The following is a 16,969-nucleotide window of genomic DNA, read 5'->3' as shown; positions in this document are numbered from 1 at the left end:
CTGTCTGCTTCAAGTAGCCAAAACTGGAGTCAAATGCAGATAGCAGAGGGACAACTGAGTAAGTCCAAGAACCACAAAACAAGATATGGTGGGTGATATCATCACACGGTAGCGCTCCTGATAATGTTAATGAAGGACTCCAGAATATGACATGATATGTCAACTATAGGTAAAACAAGTATTTGAGAGGACTTTTCCACCCCCGAAACATATACATACATACATACACATATATATAAAATACTAGTTATGAGTAAATGATTTGGAAAATAATATATTTTAAGGTACACTTGTTTCTATACACATTATAATGGCTTCTAAGGCAACTACGCAATACCCTCACACTCAACAATACCTTAGTTTAAATGAGACTCAGAGCTATGCCAGATTTCTGGTCTTGGACAATCTCTAACATACATAACATAACGTATGTAAGATTATCCGGTCTACAGACAATTTGTATTCCTTAATTCATTAATGAGATCAAGTACTTTTGACTCTTTTTTTTCTTTCTTTCTTTCTTTCTGGCAAATGAGTATAATTTGGTTGGTGCACATTGGAGGTGGTAGCGGTTAAGGAGATGTTCTACCCATCTGCATAACTAATTAAGTGTTAATAATCTTTATTATGCCAATGTTTAGGTCTGCATTCTAAAGAAGGCCACTTTTTGTCCGAAACATTGGCATAAAAAAAAAATATTGTTATTTTCTTAACAAGAGTGCGTGCGGTAATCCTTTTTTGTTCTCTGGCACATGCAAGAATTTCAATGTTTAATCACAAAAGTAAATCACATCCTATCATGCCACATTGACCCGCTTATGTTTTTAAGCATGTAATGGATTGGCTCGGTCCTGTTAATTTGTTCCCCATTTTGCTGTGTCACACAGTTAATTAACTTAACAATGCCAGAAGCACAGCACACCTTTTTACTTACATTGTGTGTGGTTGTGAAGTTAAACAAGATATTTAAATTAAAGAATATAGATAAAATAACAGGCCCAGGACCATTCTGCACCCTCAACCTCCTTTTAGCTTATAGGTACCTATGGTGGCTGAGTGGGGGCTGGGTTGTTCCTGTTTATCTGGCAAAGTTCTCCCTGTCACCATTATACAGCCACTGGATGCCAAGCGCTGGGAGCATGTTTGAAAATTGGTAAGTTCGGGACAGATTTCAAATATTACAAAAATGTGCATGTGAAAAAACAATAATAAACTAAAAATAAGTAAATAGATTTGACAATATAAAAATTTATAGTAAAATCAATCTTCATGAATATTTACTAAAGTATGGCACAATACTGTTATGCAGGTACAAGATTTTATATTTCATTCAAAGGACTTTATGTAGTGTGGTAGTCTACACATGTCTACACATGTTTGGTGTGTACATATAAACCATACACAAAGCCCAGGAGAGAAATGGGCTGAAATACCTTCACTAAAGAACCATTGTAATATAACATCTTTTCATTTTAGTAGAAAGAGAATCTAAAACAAACATACAACATTTTATGACTAAATATATAACGCATAATTACTTTTGAATATGCAATCCTGTGGAAAACATGTGATCCATTAATATATTATAATTATAGCCTGTAGCGATGTGATGCAAGGAGAAGCTCTGCTATACTAAAGACTTTATTGTTGCAACATAATTCAGAAAACTACAATCAAACGTGAAAATATCTCTTGAGCCACATAAGAGGCAAAGCAGAACGCGTTGACCTAAACAAAGTCATATGAAACAGTCTACTATGGTGCTGGATACATTTGTGTAGAGGTTAGAGACAAACAAATATATGAAATAGCACAAACATGGAACCAAATCAAAAAATCTAGGAGCCATGGATATCCTGCTCCAGTCCTGCTATACATGCCATACTATGTCACCAATGTATAGAGGCACCAACATACAACAAAGCCTTCACTCGGACTACTTACCATGGTTTATCTCTTGACACTTTAGGGGTAAACACTGTGTGCTGCTTGTTGCTGGAGGTAAGTAGATTGTCTTTGGGCGTTTTGAATGGCTTTGAATTGCTGTTGACAGGGTTATGGCTGCTGATACACGTTTTCTGCTTCATTTGTGTGAGGGATGTTCTGCTGTTGGAGGGAGGAGAAGCCGGGGATGGAGAAGGTTTGCACATTGAACCGTGTCTTCTTTCTGAAGAAAAGAAAACAATTGAACACATAAAATTATCTCTCATTAGTAAAAATGAGACTGTTATCGTAACTAAATTTATTAAGACTAACCACAGAGTAAACCTTTTTTTTTTTTTTTTTTTGTCAACCAAAGTAATTGTTTTGGAGATATTTGGTTTAAAAGGAAATATTATTTTATCCCTTAACCTCAGAGCAGAAAAGTATTCCCTTATGTTATCATGTCCTACGTTCGCAAAATTTGCCAGAACCAAAAGGTAAAAAAAAATAATGTATTTAATCCCTCCTCCAGCTGCCTCTACTGAAAGCATGAGCATACATCAGTACATTTCTAGCATATGCTCTCTAAAACTGGAAATCTGATCAACAGAAGCTGCAACCAATCACATGTCTGCAAGCAAAAATCAGTGTCCGGATAGCGTACATGTGATTGGCTGCGGTTTCAGTGACTACAAAGGGAGAGCTACTGCTACATGCGCAAGAATTATGAAAAAAAGAATGCATCTTAGTTTTAGTAAAGGCAGCCAGGGGGGGAATGAGACAAAAGTTTCATTTTCTAACAATAACTCAACAATGTATGGTCACATTTTAAAGTCTACATTTTTAAAGTCTAAATGTTAAAACATTACATAATTTACACATATTGATCTAGATTATAGATTAGGCTTAAAGTGACCCTCATTATATTTTTGATGAACGTATCATTAACAGATTGAAAAAGCATTCATAGATGATTCATCATCAGGCTTTACAGGCAAACCTGGTTATGGTATTTTTTTGCGTTTTTGGTTTATTAATAAACTGCCAAATTTAGAAGCAGTAATAAAAACAACATTACTAAATGCAGCATTAGGAACATCATTCCCATTCCAAGTGTTCTTGCCAAATCCATTTTTGCCATGAACAAATTTGCCTTATTCATATTTTTTGCCAGGAACACTTGTCATGTGGTACAAAAGTAAGCACCGGCAGGCCATTGCCACAGAAACTGAAAATGCTTCTGATGTTGAAACCTTCAGAGGAAAGAATAAATTGACAAATCTGATAAGGTTTATTAGCTTAGCATACAAGAGCCTGCAATTAATAATTTGTCTAAGTGGAACGGCACCTTTAAGTCCATTATTCTTATTAAACGTAAGGTCCGATTCCTCCCTAACATAAGACAAAGGAAACCAAAATCATATGATGTCTCCTCTTGGAGCTAGAGCAAACATAAAAATGGGAGCAGTAAAATATTTATTCCACTAACTATGTCTATGAAAAGAATTCCGTTAAGAAAGAAAGAAAGAATCTATGCGTATCTGTATGTATACATATTTCTTTTTCTGGACGTCAGAAAATCTGAGACAGATGCATCGGTTTTATATCTTCCCTCCCTGGTGCGGGAAAGCAAAGTTGGTAAAGATGATACTTTTATTGGCTAACTGGCGTATAACGGATTCTAAGCTTTTGAGAATATCTGGGTTTCTTCTTCAGCAAATTCGGTGTGAGAAATGATTACAGTTATACAGAATGTCAAGTGCTTTAAAGGCACGGAAAATATTTCAAAAAATTCTCTTTTATGGGGTTATAAGTAGGTAATAGTTATTCTGCTTTAATATGTGCAAGAATCTGGTTACTTTGGTAAGGTCTGCAAAACCAGCAGATCCCATGGTGGTCCCGATTGAACATAATGGTTGTATCAGTCCTGTCAATAGGACGTTAACAAAGCCAGCTGTGTCCCTGTGTTATCTCTTCAACATTGTTTCTGCTAGACGTGGTTAAAAACAAAAACTCTATAAAATAAGCATATTTGTAAACGTTATATATAAAGTAACTTTTTTCTTTAACAAAAAGAACATGTATAAAGCAACGGTACATCTAAGCAAGAAAGCACACATTCGGCTTGCATTTAGCGAATTGTTCGTCATGGACTGGGCACAGCTTTACATAACATTACAAGCGAATACATTCGGAACGGAGAGAAAACGGATTTAACCTACAAACCGAAGAACGCCTTGCAGATCCCCTTCAGCCTGTACGAGACTCAAGGCCTACTAGATCTGGCACTGCTTACAGGCAGCAGTACACAGATGCATCTGCTATTTGCTAAACATAGAAGGCCACATGGAAAGAGTTAACCAATTCCGCACGCGGCTCTCCTGCACACTGACACAGTAGAGTTTCGGGCCAAAAAAAGAATTGACCTTCACTGGTTAATGCTGCGAGTCAGTACATAGACAAAGATTAGCGAACGCAGGCCAGCCCCGGGCTGGGTATTGTGTGCAGTAGCTTAGGGAGGAAATCAGCAAATGACAAGAGAGGCTTCCCTCCGCACGCACTATTACACAGCTCGCCTCGCACTGCTGGAAGCAAACTGCGATAGCAACAATAAAAATAAAGGCCGCGTGCATTCAGCCCTAAGAAACATGGCAAGGACCGGGGAGATCCGCAAAGCAAAATGAAAGCCACTTACAGGGAGAGAGGAAGGAAGACGCAGGCAACTTAATCTGATTGTACAACGGTTGTAAACACGCTGTACTTTTGGGAGCCAGAGTGTCGAGCATTGACACAGCTGCCGTCAGACAAGCTCAGTGTTGTGTGTGTGTGTGTGTGTGTGTGAGATTAAGAATTCGGATTGCTTTTGCAGTGCGAGACACTGACCTGCTCCCGATGAAGACGTAGCAATGTTGATTGTCCGTACCGAGTGTGCTGGCGACAGGCACTTGTTAAACAGCAAGTTTCAGGTCCTACCAGTCGGGTACCAGAAGTTCAGAGAACTGGACAGATGCCAAGAACAACACAAGCAGAAGGGGGGGGGGGGGTTCTGCAGCTTTCTCCACCCACAGGGCTGTTTTGTTAATGCAGCGAAATTACTGGCTCTTTATGTTTGCAAATGTATGATGAATTAAAGAAGGACTGCAGGTTCACACGTTGAAATACATGAATGCTCACAGACAGGGCCGTGTCATGTGGATGATAGAAATCTTTCACTGGATGGTGTTAAACCCTTTAAATGCCAGGTGGCTTCATAAAAAAAAAAAAAACACACACAGGGAAATTTGCTTTCTCAGAAAAAATATGTAAGCGTTTTAACCCCTTAAAAAGGGTTTTGCCTTACAGAAAAACAGCAGCATTTCTTTAGCACAATTCTTAAGAAAACCTATCATCTTTTGTTTTCCTAAATCCAGATTGTTGTGATGTACTTCAGGTTACATCCTACGTGCCCACTGTACAGCGCTGCGGACCTCCACATAAAGCCTTTCCCAAATAAACCCAAGCAATTGCCCTGGCACTTCTCCGCTGGGTCTTTCCAATATCTGTTCAAGAATATTGAATCAATGTATCGTTCGAAAGCGTTACATTAAATATGTTGTACTTTTACAGCCATAGCACATAGTACAATAGATTCAATGCATGAATGTAAATATAATAATAGAAAATGTATTGTGGGGTCAGTTTTTGAAGACATTAAACTTACCAGTAGCTTAGTATACATACTAGTACCATTATTATGTATTATAGAATATAGCCTACATATACTACCAGAAGGAGCATTTATGAATATAGAATATATGACCGAAAGATAACAGCCGTATAAACACAGGACCCCAGAATAGGAGAACACAGCTGTATAAGAGGTTTGTTGGGTAATCACCCACAAATTGCTTAATAGGATGTAACTGGACAATATTTAATAAAGGGACATTTGTCACAGAAAGCTATTCATGAAATGCCGAGATCTATATCAAACAAACATTCAGGTCGGTGACTTCTCGCTATACATTTATAGCGGAGTTTCTCAGCACTGGTCATTGGGTACCTCCACCAGAGCAGGTATTGTGCTTCTCCTTTCATGATTTGGGTGCCTCTTTAAACAGACATGGTCTAAAGGACAAACTCTAACTAAACTGAGTTTATCAAAGATCAAACATTTTAAATCATGTGCAGCGACCCCCTATTCATCAGTACACATATATATATGTTATACTGTACATACACATATACAAGCACACATGTATAATCAAGTTGGATTCACATGCATACAACCTGCATGCTTGTAGAGTAGTGACAGGAGAGCTGTTGTGGGTTTTTTAAGCCAAGTGAATGGACCTTAAAGTGTATGGACTTTTGAAGATTTCCATGGAATGCTAGACATAATCTAGCATGTTATCGCTGGATAATAAAGTGTTGCTCACAGACCCCATGGCAGTACTGTACCATTTAGAACAGTATTGATAAGATAATATTTGGTGTTTACACTGTGTGAGAGAAAGAGAGACAAAAACAAGGCTTATCACACAGAGCTTTATTGCTGCTATAGTAGCGTGCAGGTGGTGAACTCTGTTAGTCACAAAGTTGCTTCTGGAAGTCCAAAATCCCCTTTCAAAGGGGAATGGGAGCCATATAAATTAATATAATTAAAAAAAATCAAACTCCGGAACACTCATTAAACACAATATATATTTTTCACTTCTACATAATATGCCTACAAAGAAGGCAATATATATATATATATATATATATATATATATATATATATATATATATATATATATTATATATATATACACACACACACACACAGTCTATGGATAGTTACCAGCACTCTAGGTCTTTTTCCAATAAATACAGCTTCCTCTTTTGCAGGTCAACGTTTCAGTCTTTATTTGACTTTCATCAGGACACCCTGATTTTTTAAATTTACCCTTAGCAGGATCTTCCATTCAACACACACTTGCTATGAAAGTGCATCTGGCCTTTTGCTTTCTATCAAATACCACTGGTAGGGAAAGGACATCCTTTGTGTTTTGCACCACAGGATATTTACTTTTCTCAATGCTAGAATTGTGGTATACAGCTATAGCTCTTGGTTTCTAGATTACATTTTATTTATAGAGCGCCAGCAGATTCTGTCACGCTGTTACAAAAAGCGAAAACAATCACCTTAAAATTGACAATACATAAAATGGGCAAAAACATTACAGCATGCTATAAGTGATACAGAAAAGGGGGTCCCTGTCCTTGCAAGCTAACAATTCATTTGTCACCAAGCAAAATAAAAACTTATAAAAAATATTTGAAAATCCATAGGAATAATCAAAACACCGCAAGTCATAAAACATGGTGATCTTCTTCAAAACAAGAAGTAAAGGATATGAACTGTTTAACTAGGCTATAGTAGGCTACCTGCTTAATTGCATTTGGAATGAAAATTCCAGTAGGATAGTAGGTGTTTACATTACTTACATAAAAACACAAAATTAACGGACAAATAATATCAGGTGAATGCCATAGGAGTTGTAATTGGCAGTAGCTCAAGTTTTAGCGAAGCATCATAGGGGTCCTAATTCAAAGCTACTAGAGTGGGTAAGGCTGCCCGGTATAGACTGTATGGGGAAATACATATCCATAATGGGGATGGTAGTTCATAGCTGAAATAGCAAGAGTTCCCCGGTAAAGACATTAAATAAAGTGGGTGCAATATTCCATGTTCATTACAAAATCATATATACAGCACACAGGACACTATAACTATATGGAACGTTTAAGTTTGGCTTCCAACGGAATACAATGATTTCTCATCATAGGAAGTGTGTTTCCCAGTAGGGTATTTGCACAAGCCAAGCTGCAACCACTCTACAAACAAGAGAATGGCAGGCAGCCAACTTTAAAGATATGACAGATCCATGACAGTTAAGGAGGTGACCAAAGAACAACGTTCCCAATTACCACAAACGCACATAATTACATGATACAGCAACAGGTACATTAACACGACTGTGGAGAAATGCCGCTACAACATCTGTTTCTATACAAGCAAAACAAAACAATGTAACCATCAAACAGCTGCTTACAAACATGAAAATGTATTTAGAAAGTTGCCTTTTTTTTTCTTTAGGACCACTGCTTTTAATTACAGTGTAACAGAAATGTGTTACATTTACCTACGGATTGCCCATTGATGGAACAAGGCAGTAATGAACACTGTAAAGCTCTGCGTGAAAGTTAAGTCCTTTCAGCAGGGCAAAGAACACAACACACACACTAACATTTGCATGGCTTTCCCAGCACACACGCCAGATGTTGGACGTTTATTCATTTAGGCCACCTTGTTCTGATCAAACATGCAAATTCCAAAAACAAAACAAAAAAAAGCAAAGATTAAATAATTAATCTATGTAAAAGCAAGAGTGGATTAGCAACAGTAGACGATAGAAGGGTTCTTCAACAGCGGCTATTTAAAAACCATGTTAGTTTAAAGTACAAATTGGACGTTACTTGTACTATGAGCAGTTAAATTCAATACAAACAGTAGAAATACACAGTCTTTAGAAAAAGCACCTGGTGTTTAAGAATGTATTATGTTTTTAGTCCTACAAAGTGTTTATATCCCACAAAGACAACGTGGGCACCAGGGTGATTTTCAGAGGGTTCATTACTGGTTGACAACTTGGCCCCTTTTACGGAAAAACTGTTTTCCTTTAGGGACAATAGGAGAACTACGTAATATGGCGAAACGCTTTTTTGCCATTTAGATTAATAAAATTATCTAACATAATTTCTTTTAGATATGTTTTAAACAGAAAAAGAAAACTGGCACCAGAGCAGAGAGGATGTCATCCCAAGACAATCTATGTTCCTCTTAAAGATTAAGACTTCATTGCTCTATTTATAGATCCTGTCCTAACACAAGCTCCACTCTTCTCAAGTTTTAACATCTACTGCCAGAAACGGAAAATCGGCCAGAAAACTGGGAGTGATGAAACACTGCAAATAGTGACTTTCTACATTGAAAGGTTGATGTGTGAAGAAAGGATTCTGCATATGAAAGGGACAAGAGAATGGATGAAAATCCCTAGATTACAAAAAATGTTCTATTACGCCACGATCGCTGTACATATCAGACATCAATACTACTCTTCCTGAAGAGTGATTTGGTCTGGGATGATCCCCCCTTGCTAATTTTTTTGTCTTGTGTACTATAAACAATTTCAAAATCTTGTTTTACCTATAAAAATGTCTCACCACTTTATTACTAAACATTGAGAAGCAGCAATAAAAATTATGACTTTTCTATACTCTTAAAAGCCAGAACTCTCATTAATTTCATTTGGCCCTACTGGACATATCAGTAAATACATTTATAAAATAAAACCTATATACCAGGAGTAGCCAGAAATTGGGGAAACTTCGACTGCTTGTTCACGGCTTTTTCCAGTATTAATATACTATCTAAGTATGTATGCAGTCCTGCCCTTAACAAATATACAAAGAAAATAATAAATATCTAGTTCCAGCATCTGTCTGATTGGTGGTTAGGTCAAAAATGGTATATGTAGACCTAATTCTTTTAAGCATCAAGTTGTGCTTTGCACATTATATTTTGGAATAACAGTTCTGTTTGTCATGTAAACATAGAACGATACATACATTTTAACTTTTACTTGTTAAATGAAAGTAAAAATATGAAATGTATGGCTATATACATACATACATACACACACACTGTACATATATTTGAGGGGTATGACAAGACGAGAATTGACAGACTAAGACAAAGCGATACATTAGGTGGAGAGGGCCCTGCTCACAAGCCTACAATCTTGAGGGAATGGGGTGAGGACAAACATAAGGCACTGAGAAGAGGTAGTGTGTGTGTGTGTGTGTGTGTGTGTGTATGTATGTATGTATGTATGTATATATATATATATATATATATATTATACACACACCGTATTTGCTCGATTATAAAACGAGGTTTTTTTCAGAGCAAATGCTCTGAAAAATACCCCTCGTCTTATAATCGAGGTCGTCTTATAATCAGACCTCAAAATGTCCGCTGGGGCCATGCTGCTTACTGGGCTTTGGTCGCGAGCAGCAGGAGAACAGGAAGCTAGTAGAGTGTCACATAACTCTGCCTCCCCCCTCCTTCCTCTGGGGGTGGGGCCAGAGAAGTTGCTCGCACAGCCAGACCCCTGCAGAAGTCTGCGAGTGAGAGATCTGCAGTTCAGGTAAGGGGGAGGGGGAGGGTTTCTGAGTATGTGTGATTAATGGAATGAATGACTATTTAAATGTTTTCTGAATGAGTGTGTGTTAGTATGGATGTTTAAGGGGGGTGGTGGTGGTAGCATGGCATAGGGAGGCTGTACTCACACTCCTGTCATCCCCAGGTTCCAGCATGTACTGGCTGCCTTGGCTTGATAGGAGTGTGATTGCTGTTAGCAGTATATATATATATATATATATATATATATATATATATATATATATTATATATCTCCAGAAATGCCTTTTAACGCCCTATATGCCACTCTGCCCCATGATATGCCTTTTAACCCCCTATATGCCACTCTGGCATATAGGGGATTAAAAGGCATCTCATGGGGCAGAGTGGCATATAGGAGGGTATAAGACATTTCTGGAGGCAGAGTGGCATATAGAGGGTTAAAAGGCACATCATGGGGCAGAGTGGCAAATAGGGGGTATAAGGCATTTCTGGGGGCAGAGTGGCAACCCTGGGGGCAGATGTGCATAACTGGGGGGGGAGGTTGGCAAATAAAAGGAAATAAAAAAATTTATAGATTTTTCTCAATCATAGCTTTTATTAAATATGAAAATATTGTTTACATGAATTAATATTTACAAGTAAAACTTTTTTTCCTATAGGGTAGTCTTATATTCAGGCTTTTTGTTTTTTTCCTAAATTAATATTCAGATTTTGGGGGGTCGTCTTATAATCGAGCAAATACGGTATATATTGTAGGGAACAGCTCACGCATGGGGCGGCAATGACCGTATTCACACAGGTTTCAAACGTAAAGTGTGTTTATTTGGATGCTGTAGGCACAGAGCACCTTGTAAGCAAAACAAACTCTAAGCCTGTCCGGCTCTAACTAAACATCCAGATACCTCTCTACAAGCTTAAGGTCTGGAACAAAGCAAAGTAAAAGGTTTTCCATAGGTAAAGCTTCATACCTGGTGGGCTGCAGCGCTGGCTGTAGCTGCTCCTTCACTCAGTTTCTCCTTCCCCCTTCAAACCTAACAACCCTCTCTTTTAAGGCTTCCTCCCCAGTAATGAGCTTAGGAAGCCTCACCTGAGGGCTCCTGGGTTTGCTACCGTGCCTGGCTGAGGAAACCAGGTGAGATATATATCCCATCAACCACTCATACACTTTACCACAATATATATATATATATATATATATATATATATATATATATATATATATATATATATATATATATATATATATGTTAAAAGTTTATTTTTATCAATTAACAAAATGAAAAGTGAGTGAATAAAAGAAAAATCTACATCAAATCAATATTTGGTGTGACCACCCTTTGCCTTCAAAACAGCATCAGTTCTTCTCAGTACACTTGCACACAGTTTTTAACCCCTTGATGACAATTGCCGGTCCGGGCACGTCACGGAAATTCATGTCGATAACGACAAATGACGTGCCAGGACCGGCACGTCATTAAACGGGTGCAGAAAGCGATCTATTTTCGCTTTCTGCACCGAAACGGCGTTGCTGTAATGCCTCGATCGACCTCGAGGCATTCAGCAACGCCATTATCGGCACAAAGGGGCTTTACTTTGTATGGCGGCGGACGCCCGTTTTAAAAGCGTTTAGGAGGCGATCAACGACATCCAGCGACACCAAACACTTACCTGGGGATGGACTGTGACCGCTCCGGAGAGCGGTCACAGCCGCAGCTGCCGGTGATCTTCGCCATCTGCAAGATGGCGGCGGTCTGGGAAAATTCAATAAAGAAACAATAAAGTCTAAAAAGTTCGCTAGACGGTCTCCAGACCCTCTAGAGAACTCTGGCTCCACTTGCAGGTTGAATATAGGTACTGCATTCAACCATGCAAGTCAATGGAGCTCAGCTTTCTAATCACAGTGTGATTAGAAAAAATAAATTAAAAATAAAATAAAATTAATAGTAATTAGTAAAAAAAATAGTAAAAAAAACAATTGTGTTTCAGCCTACAAGTTAAATTGATGATCATTAGAATCTGTTTAGATAGGTGTGTGAACAATACTCCGAAGCTGTTTCAAAGGCGAGGAGTGGTCATGTCACATATTGATCTAATTAATACTTTTCTTCTGTTCACTTGCTTTGAGTTTTTTTTTTTAATTATAAAAATAAACTATTCACAGGTCTATTTTTGAAAGTATTCTTACTGTACAGCATTTTTTCACACCAGCTTAAAGTTGTTGCATAGGACCATATAATTATATATTAATGTGCTTAAGCTAATAATGATTATCTTTCATGTCTTTATTGAATAGATCCATTAAACATTCACAGTGCTGGTGGAACAAGTAAGTGAACCCTTGGCTGCAATGACCTCAAACAAACATTTCTTGTAGCTGTGGATCAGATCTGTACAACATTCAGGAGGGATTTTCAACCATTGTTTGTTACAGAACTGTTTAATCTCAGCCATATTCCTATGTCTGGTGTTAACGGCTCTCTTGAGGTCATTCCAGAGCATCTCTAATAAGTTAAGGTCTAGGGCTCTGGATAGGCCACTTCAAAAGGCGGAATTTCTTTTTTTTCCCTCTCAACCATTCTGTTTAGGGTCATTGTCCTACTGTATTACACAACTTCTACTGAGCTTCAGCTGGAAGACAGCCACTCCGACATTATCCTGTATAATACCTTGATAAACTTGGGAATTCATTGACCCCTTGATCATGGCAAGCTGTCCTCATACTTCACTATTGGGATGATGTTTTCACGTGGGTATGTAGTGCCATTTTTACACTATACTTAGTGCTGCGTGTTCTTCCTTAACAATAAGCCTTAGGTTCATCAGTCTACAAAACATTTTCACAGTGGCGTTGTGAAGTGTAATGGTGCTATATGGGAAACTTCAGGCGAACAGGGATGTTAAAATGGAGAGCAGTAGCTTTCTCTGTGGTGTCCTGACATGGACTCTTATGCCTGTTCAATGTTTTGCATATGGTAGACTCATGAATAGAGATGTTAAATCAGTCCCAATGATTCATTCAAGCCTCCAGCTGTCACTCTAGGGTTCGTTTTTTACTTCATTGAGTATACTGTATTTTGCTTCTGGAGTTAAATTGGCTGAGTGCTCAATTCTAGGGAGAGTAGCCAAAGTACTAAGCCATCTCCATTTATAATTCATTTGCCTAACTGTGGACTGATGGATATGTAGTTTCTTTGAGATTTGTAACCCTCTTCCACTTAGGGGAGCTTGTGTTATTCAGGGGAGAAAAAGAAAGTTAACAATAGTGTAGCCAATGACAAGTATTGCACTCACAATTACCGTATTTGCTCGATTATAAGACAATGTTTTTTTCAGAGCAAATGCTCTGAAAAAAACCCCTCGTCTTATAATCAGATCTCCAATAGAGGTCTGAATATGAGACTAAGATCCAGATCCCCCGCAGTGCTGCAGGGGACCTGGATCCTCCTGTCTGGAAACCTCCCCCCAAACTTACCGGTGCATCTGACTCCCCGGTATTTAGTCGGAGCAGCGGGTAGACGTCTACGCGATTCGCGTAGGCAACTTCTGCTGCAGACGGAAGGAGGTGCCATTAGCAGCGGGGGTTGTCTGATTTTAAAGTGGCTGGCGTGTCTTACCGGCGCTTTAAGACTCGCAGCCACATGGGCTGCAATGGATTCTCGGTGTGGCAGCCCACGAACTGGCCGGCCCACTGCGGATGCTGCGGGCTTTTGCCATGCACTAAAGCGAATCGACCACTTAAATGGGCGGCCACGCGGCCGTTTAACGTTGATTCAGGGCGGCCAGCCCGCCCCTGGTTGAGATGCTAGATTTTTGAACGGTAGTGTATATATACACACACAAAATACTTTCAAAAACAAGATACTTACATAAAATTTTAATCACTTCATCCTCCAACCCTGCGGCATTAATCTGGACTGAGATAATAAGATCATAATGAATCCTGATCCAAACTTTCAAAAACCTTCCCCTTTGAATGGGTAAACACCATGGTAGTATTTTTGGGTACATTGTTAAATGCTATAATTAGCTGTTGCTGAAAGGAATACATGAGTGTGCAGGGAGAGCACAGAGCTCAGAAGCAATCACAGAGAGTATACAGAAGCTCCTAGATCATTTTTGGCTGCCTGATCAGACGGATAGTATTCCTCTGTGAACCAGGGAGGGGATTTCACTGTGTAGTTACAATCAACAGAACTACTTAGCAACCAATTCAATTATGACAATCTACATGTTAACCTATATACACACCCTTGCCATCAGAAGATGCATCTCTTAAAAGTATTGGGAATGTGTTTAGACAGTGAAGTTATTATCAGGTCCTTTCCTAACTACACAAATGTTGCTTATCTGTAAATATTAGAATAATGCCCAAAAAAAGATTTTCAAGAACGGTACGTATTGCTCACAATAACTTAAAAAATATAACTTAGTTAAGTGAATAAACTTGAATCAATAAATGGGATACTTGTCTTGCTGTGAGGATTGTTTTTGACATAAGAGAGCTCCCTCATGTCACATTGAACACTGGTCACGTCACGAGAGGAGGTCTTTTTCTTTCTTATGATATAGGAGTACTCAGCGATCTAGTAGCAGAGTTTTAGTTGTCTCTTTAAATGTTTTTGAACATGTGCCTGACATCAGCAGACTTGCCCAGGCTGAACAATAATGAATTTCCAGCTGGTGTTTTACTACAACTATACAGTACATGTACTATGCCGCCTTGGCTATACTAAGGCAGGAATCCCCGAAGGAATACATGAAAGGCATACAGATTGGGCAATTGTTTAGCAACACTGAGGCCCTTACAGCTGAATAGGGAACAATTACAACAATGTAAATTTAAAATACCCATATACAAAATATTAAAGTTACTGTTCATTCATTTATTCACACCGAAGATGAATCATATAAATTTGTTGTTAAATTGCAAATATATTTTTTGCTTTATTTAAGTGCACAGTTAGGTGCGTATTGGACAGATCTGACCAACATCCCTATTTGTGAAACATCAAATTCTGCTTACAAGGAGCCACCTGCTGGGCAAAATAGGGACTTCTATTAACATCTAATAGTATTTAATTAGTACTTTCTTATTTTTAGTAAATTTTCTATATGCCTAAAAAAGTAATTTCACAAGAAAACTCTTGTATAATATTAATGGTGTCACAAAAAAAAGCAAAGTAGAATAAAATGAAGATGATATCTCAACTTGTATATAAAATACAGGTTTAAAGTACAAATTACTTGGTAAATCTATTTTTTTTTTTTTTTTAAACCTATGATTTCACCCCTTTGCCTCAACTCGCTAGTCTACAATTTTGCCCATTAGCCTCAGACATAAACAGCATCATATTAGGTTATTTAGACATGCTGGGCATCAAATCTTGTAGTCTTTACAATTCCTATTTCTTGATACAGCTAAAACGTGGACACAAACCTTTGCTAGGCACACATACCTAAACTACATGACTACCTACCTTTTCCGTTGTGGAAGGGTTTCCCCATCACTTTTACCCCACCATAACTTTTGTTATGAAAAATTTAAAATAGAATACCTGTACATGAAATCTACTTCAGGTTTGTGTACTACCATAATTCCTCCATATTTCTGCTTTATGTCAAGGCTGACAATGACTAATAGTCTATGTACTTGTGGCTGCATGTAAAATGCATATTAAAACCTAAAGGCTTTTTCCGAGGCCCGACTCAGTGGAGTGCAGGATTATTTCATCTCTCAGAAAGATTAATAGCCCATGCTTTCGCCCCTTGCTTCAACAAAAAAAAAAAATAACATAACCAGTGATGGACAAAATAAACTGTAAAAGGTATAACAGACAATTGTTTTCATTATTGTTTGGCAATGAAGAACCTAATTAGTACTTCTGCGTGGCTCAGACAAAAGGCCATGTAATTATCACAGAAGTGATTGTTTATATCTTCAGAAAGGGACAGGAACATGCCACAATGAGGCATCTTGGCACAGAAACAAAAGCAAGACTTATGGCAGACAAAATACACTCACGTATTCCAGACAGGGCCTTCAAGCTGATGCAGACTGAACACAATCGATCTGCCAATGTGCCAGCCATGTGCTAGAGAGCATTATCCTGGACATCAGCAGAGAACCTGTGGACTGGAGACTCCACACCTTATTTCTGAGTCCAGCAGGAAACATAGAATGTTAAAACAGGGCGCTCCTCAAATATTTTCCTTAACTGTGCGTTATTTCACTTATTTAAAATGAGTAAGGTGAGCCTTTAAAGGTTGTTGATTATCCCTTTAAGTGCTTAAAAGGCCAACGCACATAACACATGCAGGCAGCTTTCACAGCATCCTTCGAAAAGTTCAAATTTAGGGGTCACTGTTTATTCAGTACTCGTCAATGGTCATTAAAACTCGCCAACTTCACCGAATATTAAAAGCCATAAGCAATCATCCAGTCGGCTCTCTGTCTACTTGCAAGCTGTCTCACCAAACCTTTACTTAATGTACTGAAGATTCTCCTCTATTACCTGTACCCTGTTACACAGAATGGTTTTCTAAAGAAGAAAGGCAGCTGAAAAATTGATCAAGGCAGCATAAGATCAGATGGTTGCATATATGGTGTCATCGCTCAGCTGGTATGAATTTACATGGAATCTGCTGGCATTCTACAAAAGAAAAGTAATGTGTAGGTGTGATGCGCCCGACACTTTGCTTTCCTACCCCTTACTACTAGTACTTTACTGTCCTCCCCGCAAACCTTGGCCCATTTCCTTGGTCCAACTCAGACCAACTAGCTGGAGAAAAACTTGCCAGCGTTGGACCTTGATAATG

At 38.3% G+C, this 16,969-nt stretch overlaps 1 protein-coding gene across 2 annotated transcripts in view; it reads right to left on the bottom strand.

Moving 5' to 3' along the window:
• The window catches only part of LOC149302895 (ataxin-7-like protein 1), a 51,610-nt gene that overhangs the window by 16,780 nt on the left and 17,861 nt on the right, over positions 1-16,969 (bottom strand). For both annotated transcript variants that reach the window (XM_089482123.1, XM_089482124.1), the window contains exon 4: positions 1,945-2,167. In XM_089482123.1, coding sequence (XP_089338249.1) covers positions 1,945-2,167 — 223 coding nt within the window. The remainder of the gene's footprint in view (positions 1-1,944; positions 2,168-16,969) is intronic.

This window comes from Sceloporus occidentalis, unplaced genomic scaffold, assembly GCF_023333645.1.
Source record: "Sceloporus occidentalis isolate IW3139 unplaced genomic scaffold, rSceOcc1.0.p SCAF_17, whole genome shotgun sequence".
NCBI lineage: Eukaryota > Metazoa > Chordata > Lepidosauria > Squamata > Phrynosomatidae > Sceloporus > Sceloporus occidentalis.
This window is presented reverse-complemented; position numbering and strand designations above follow the sequence as displayed.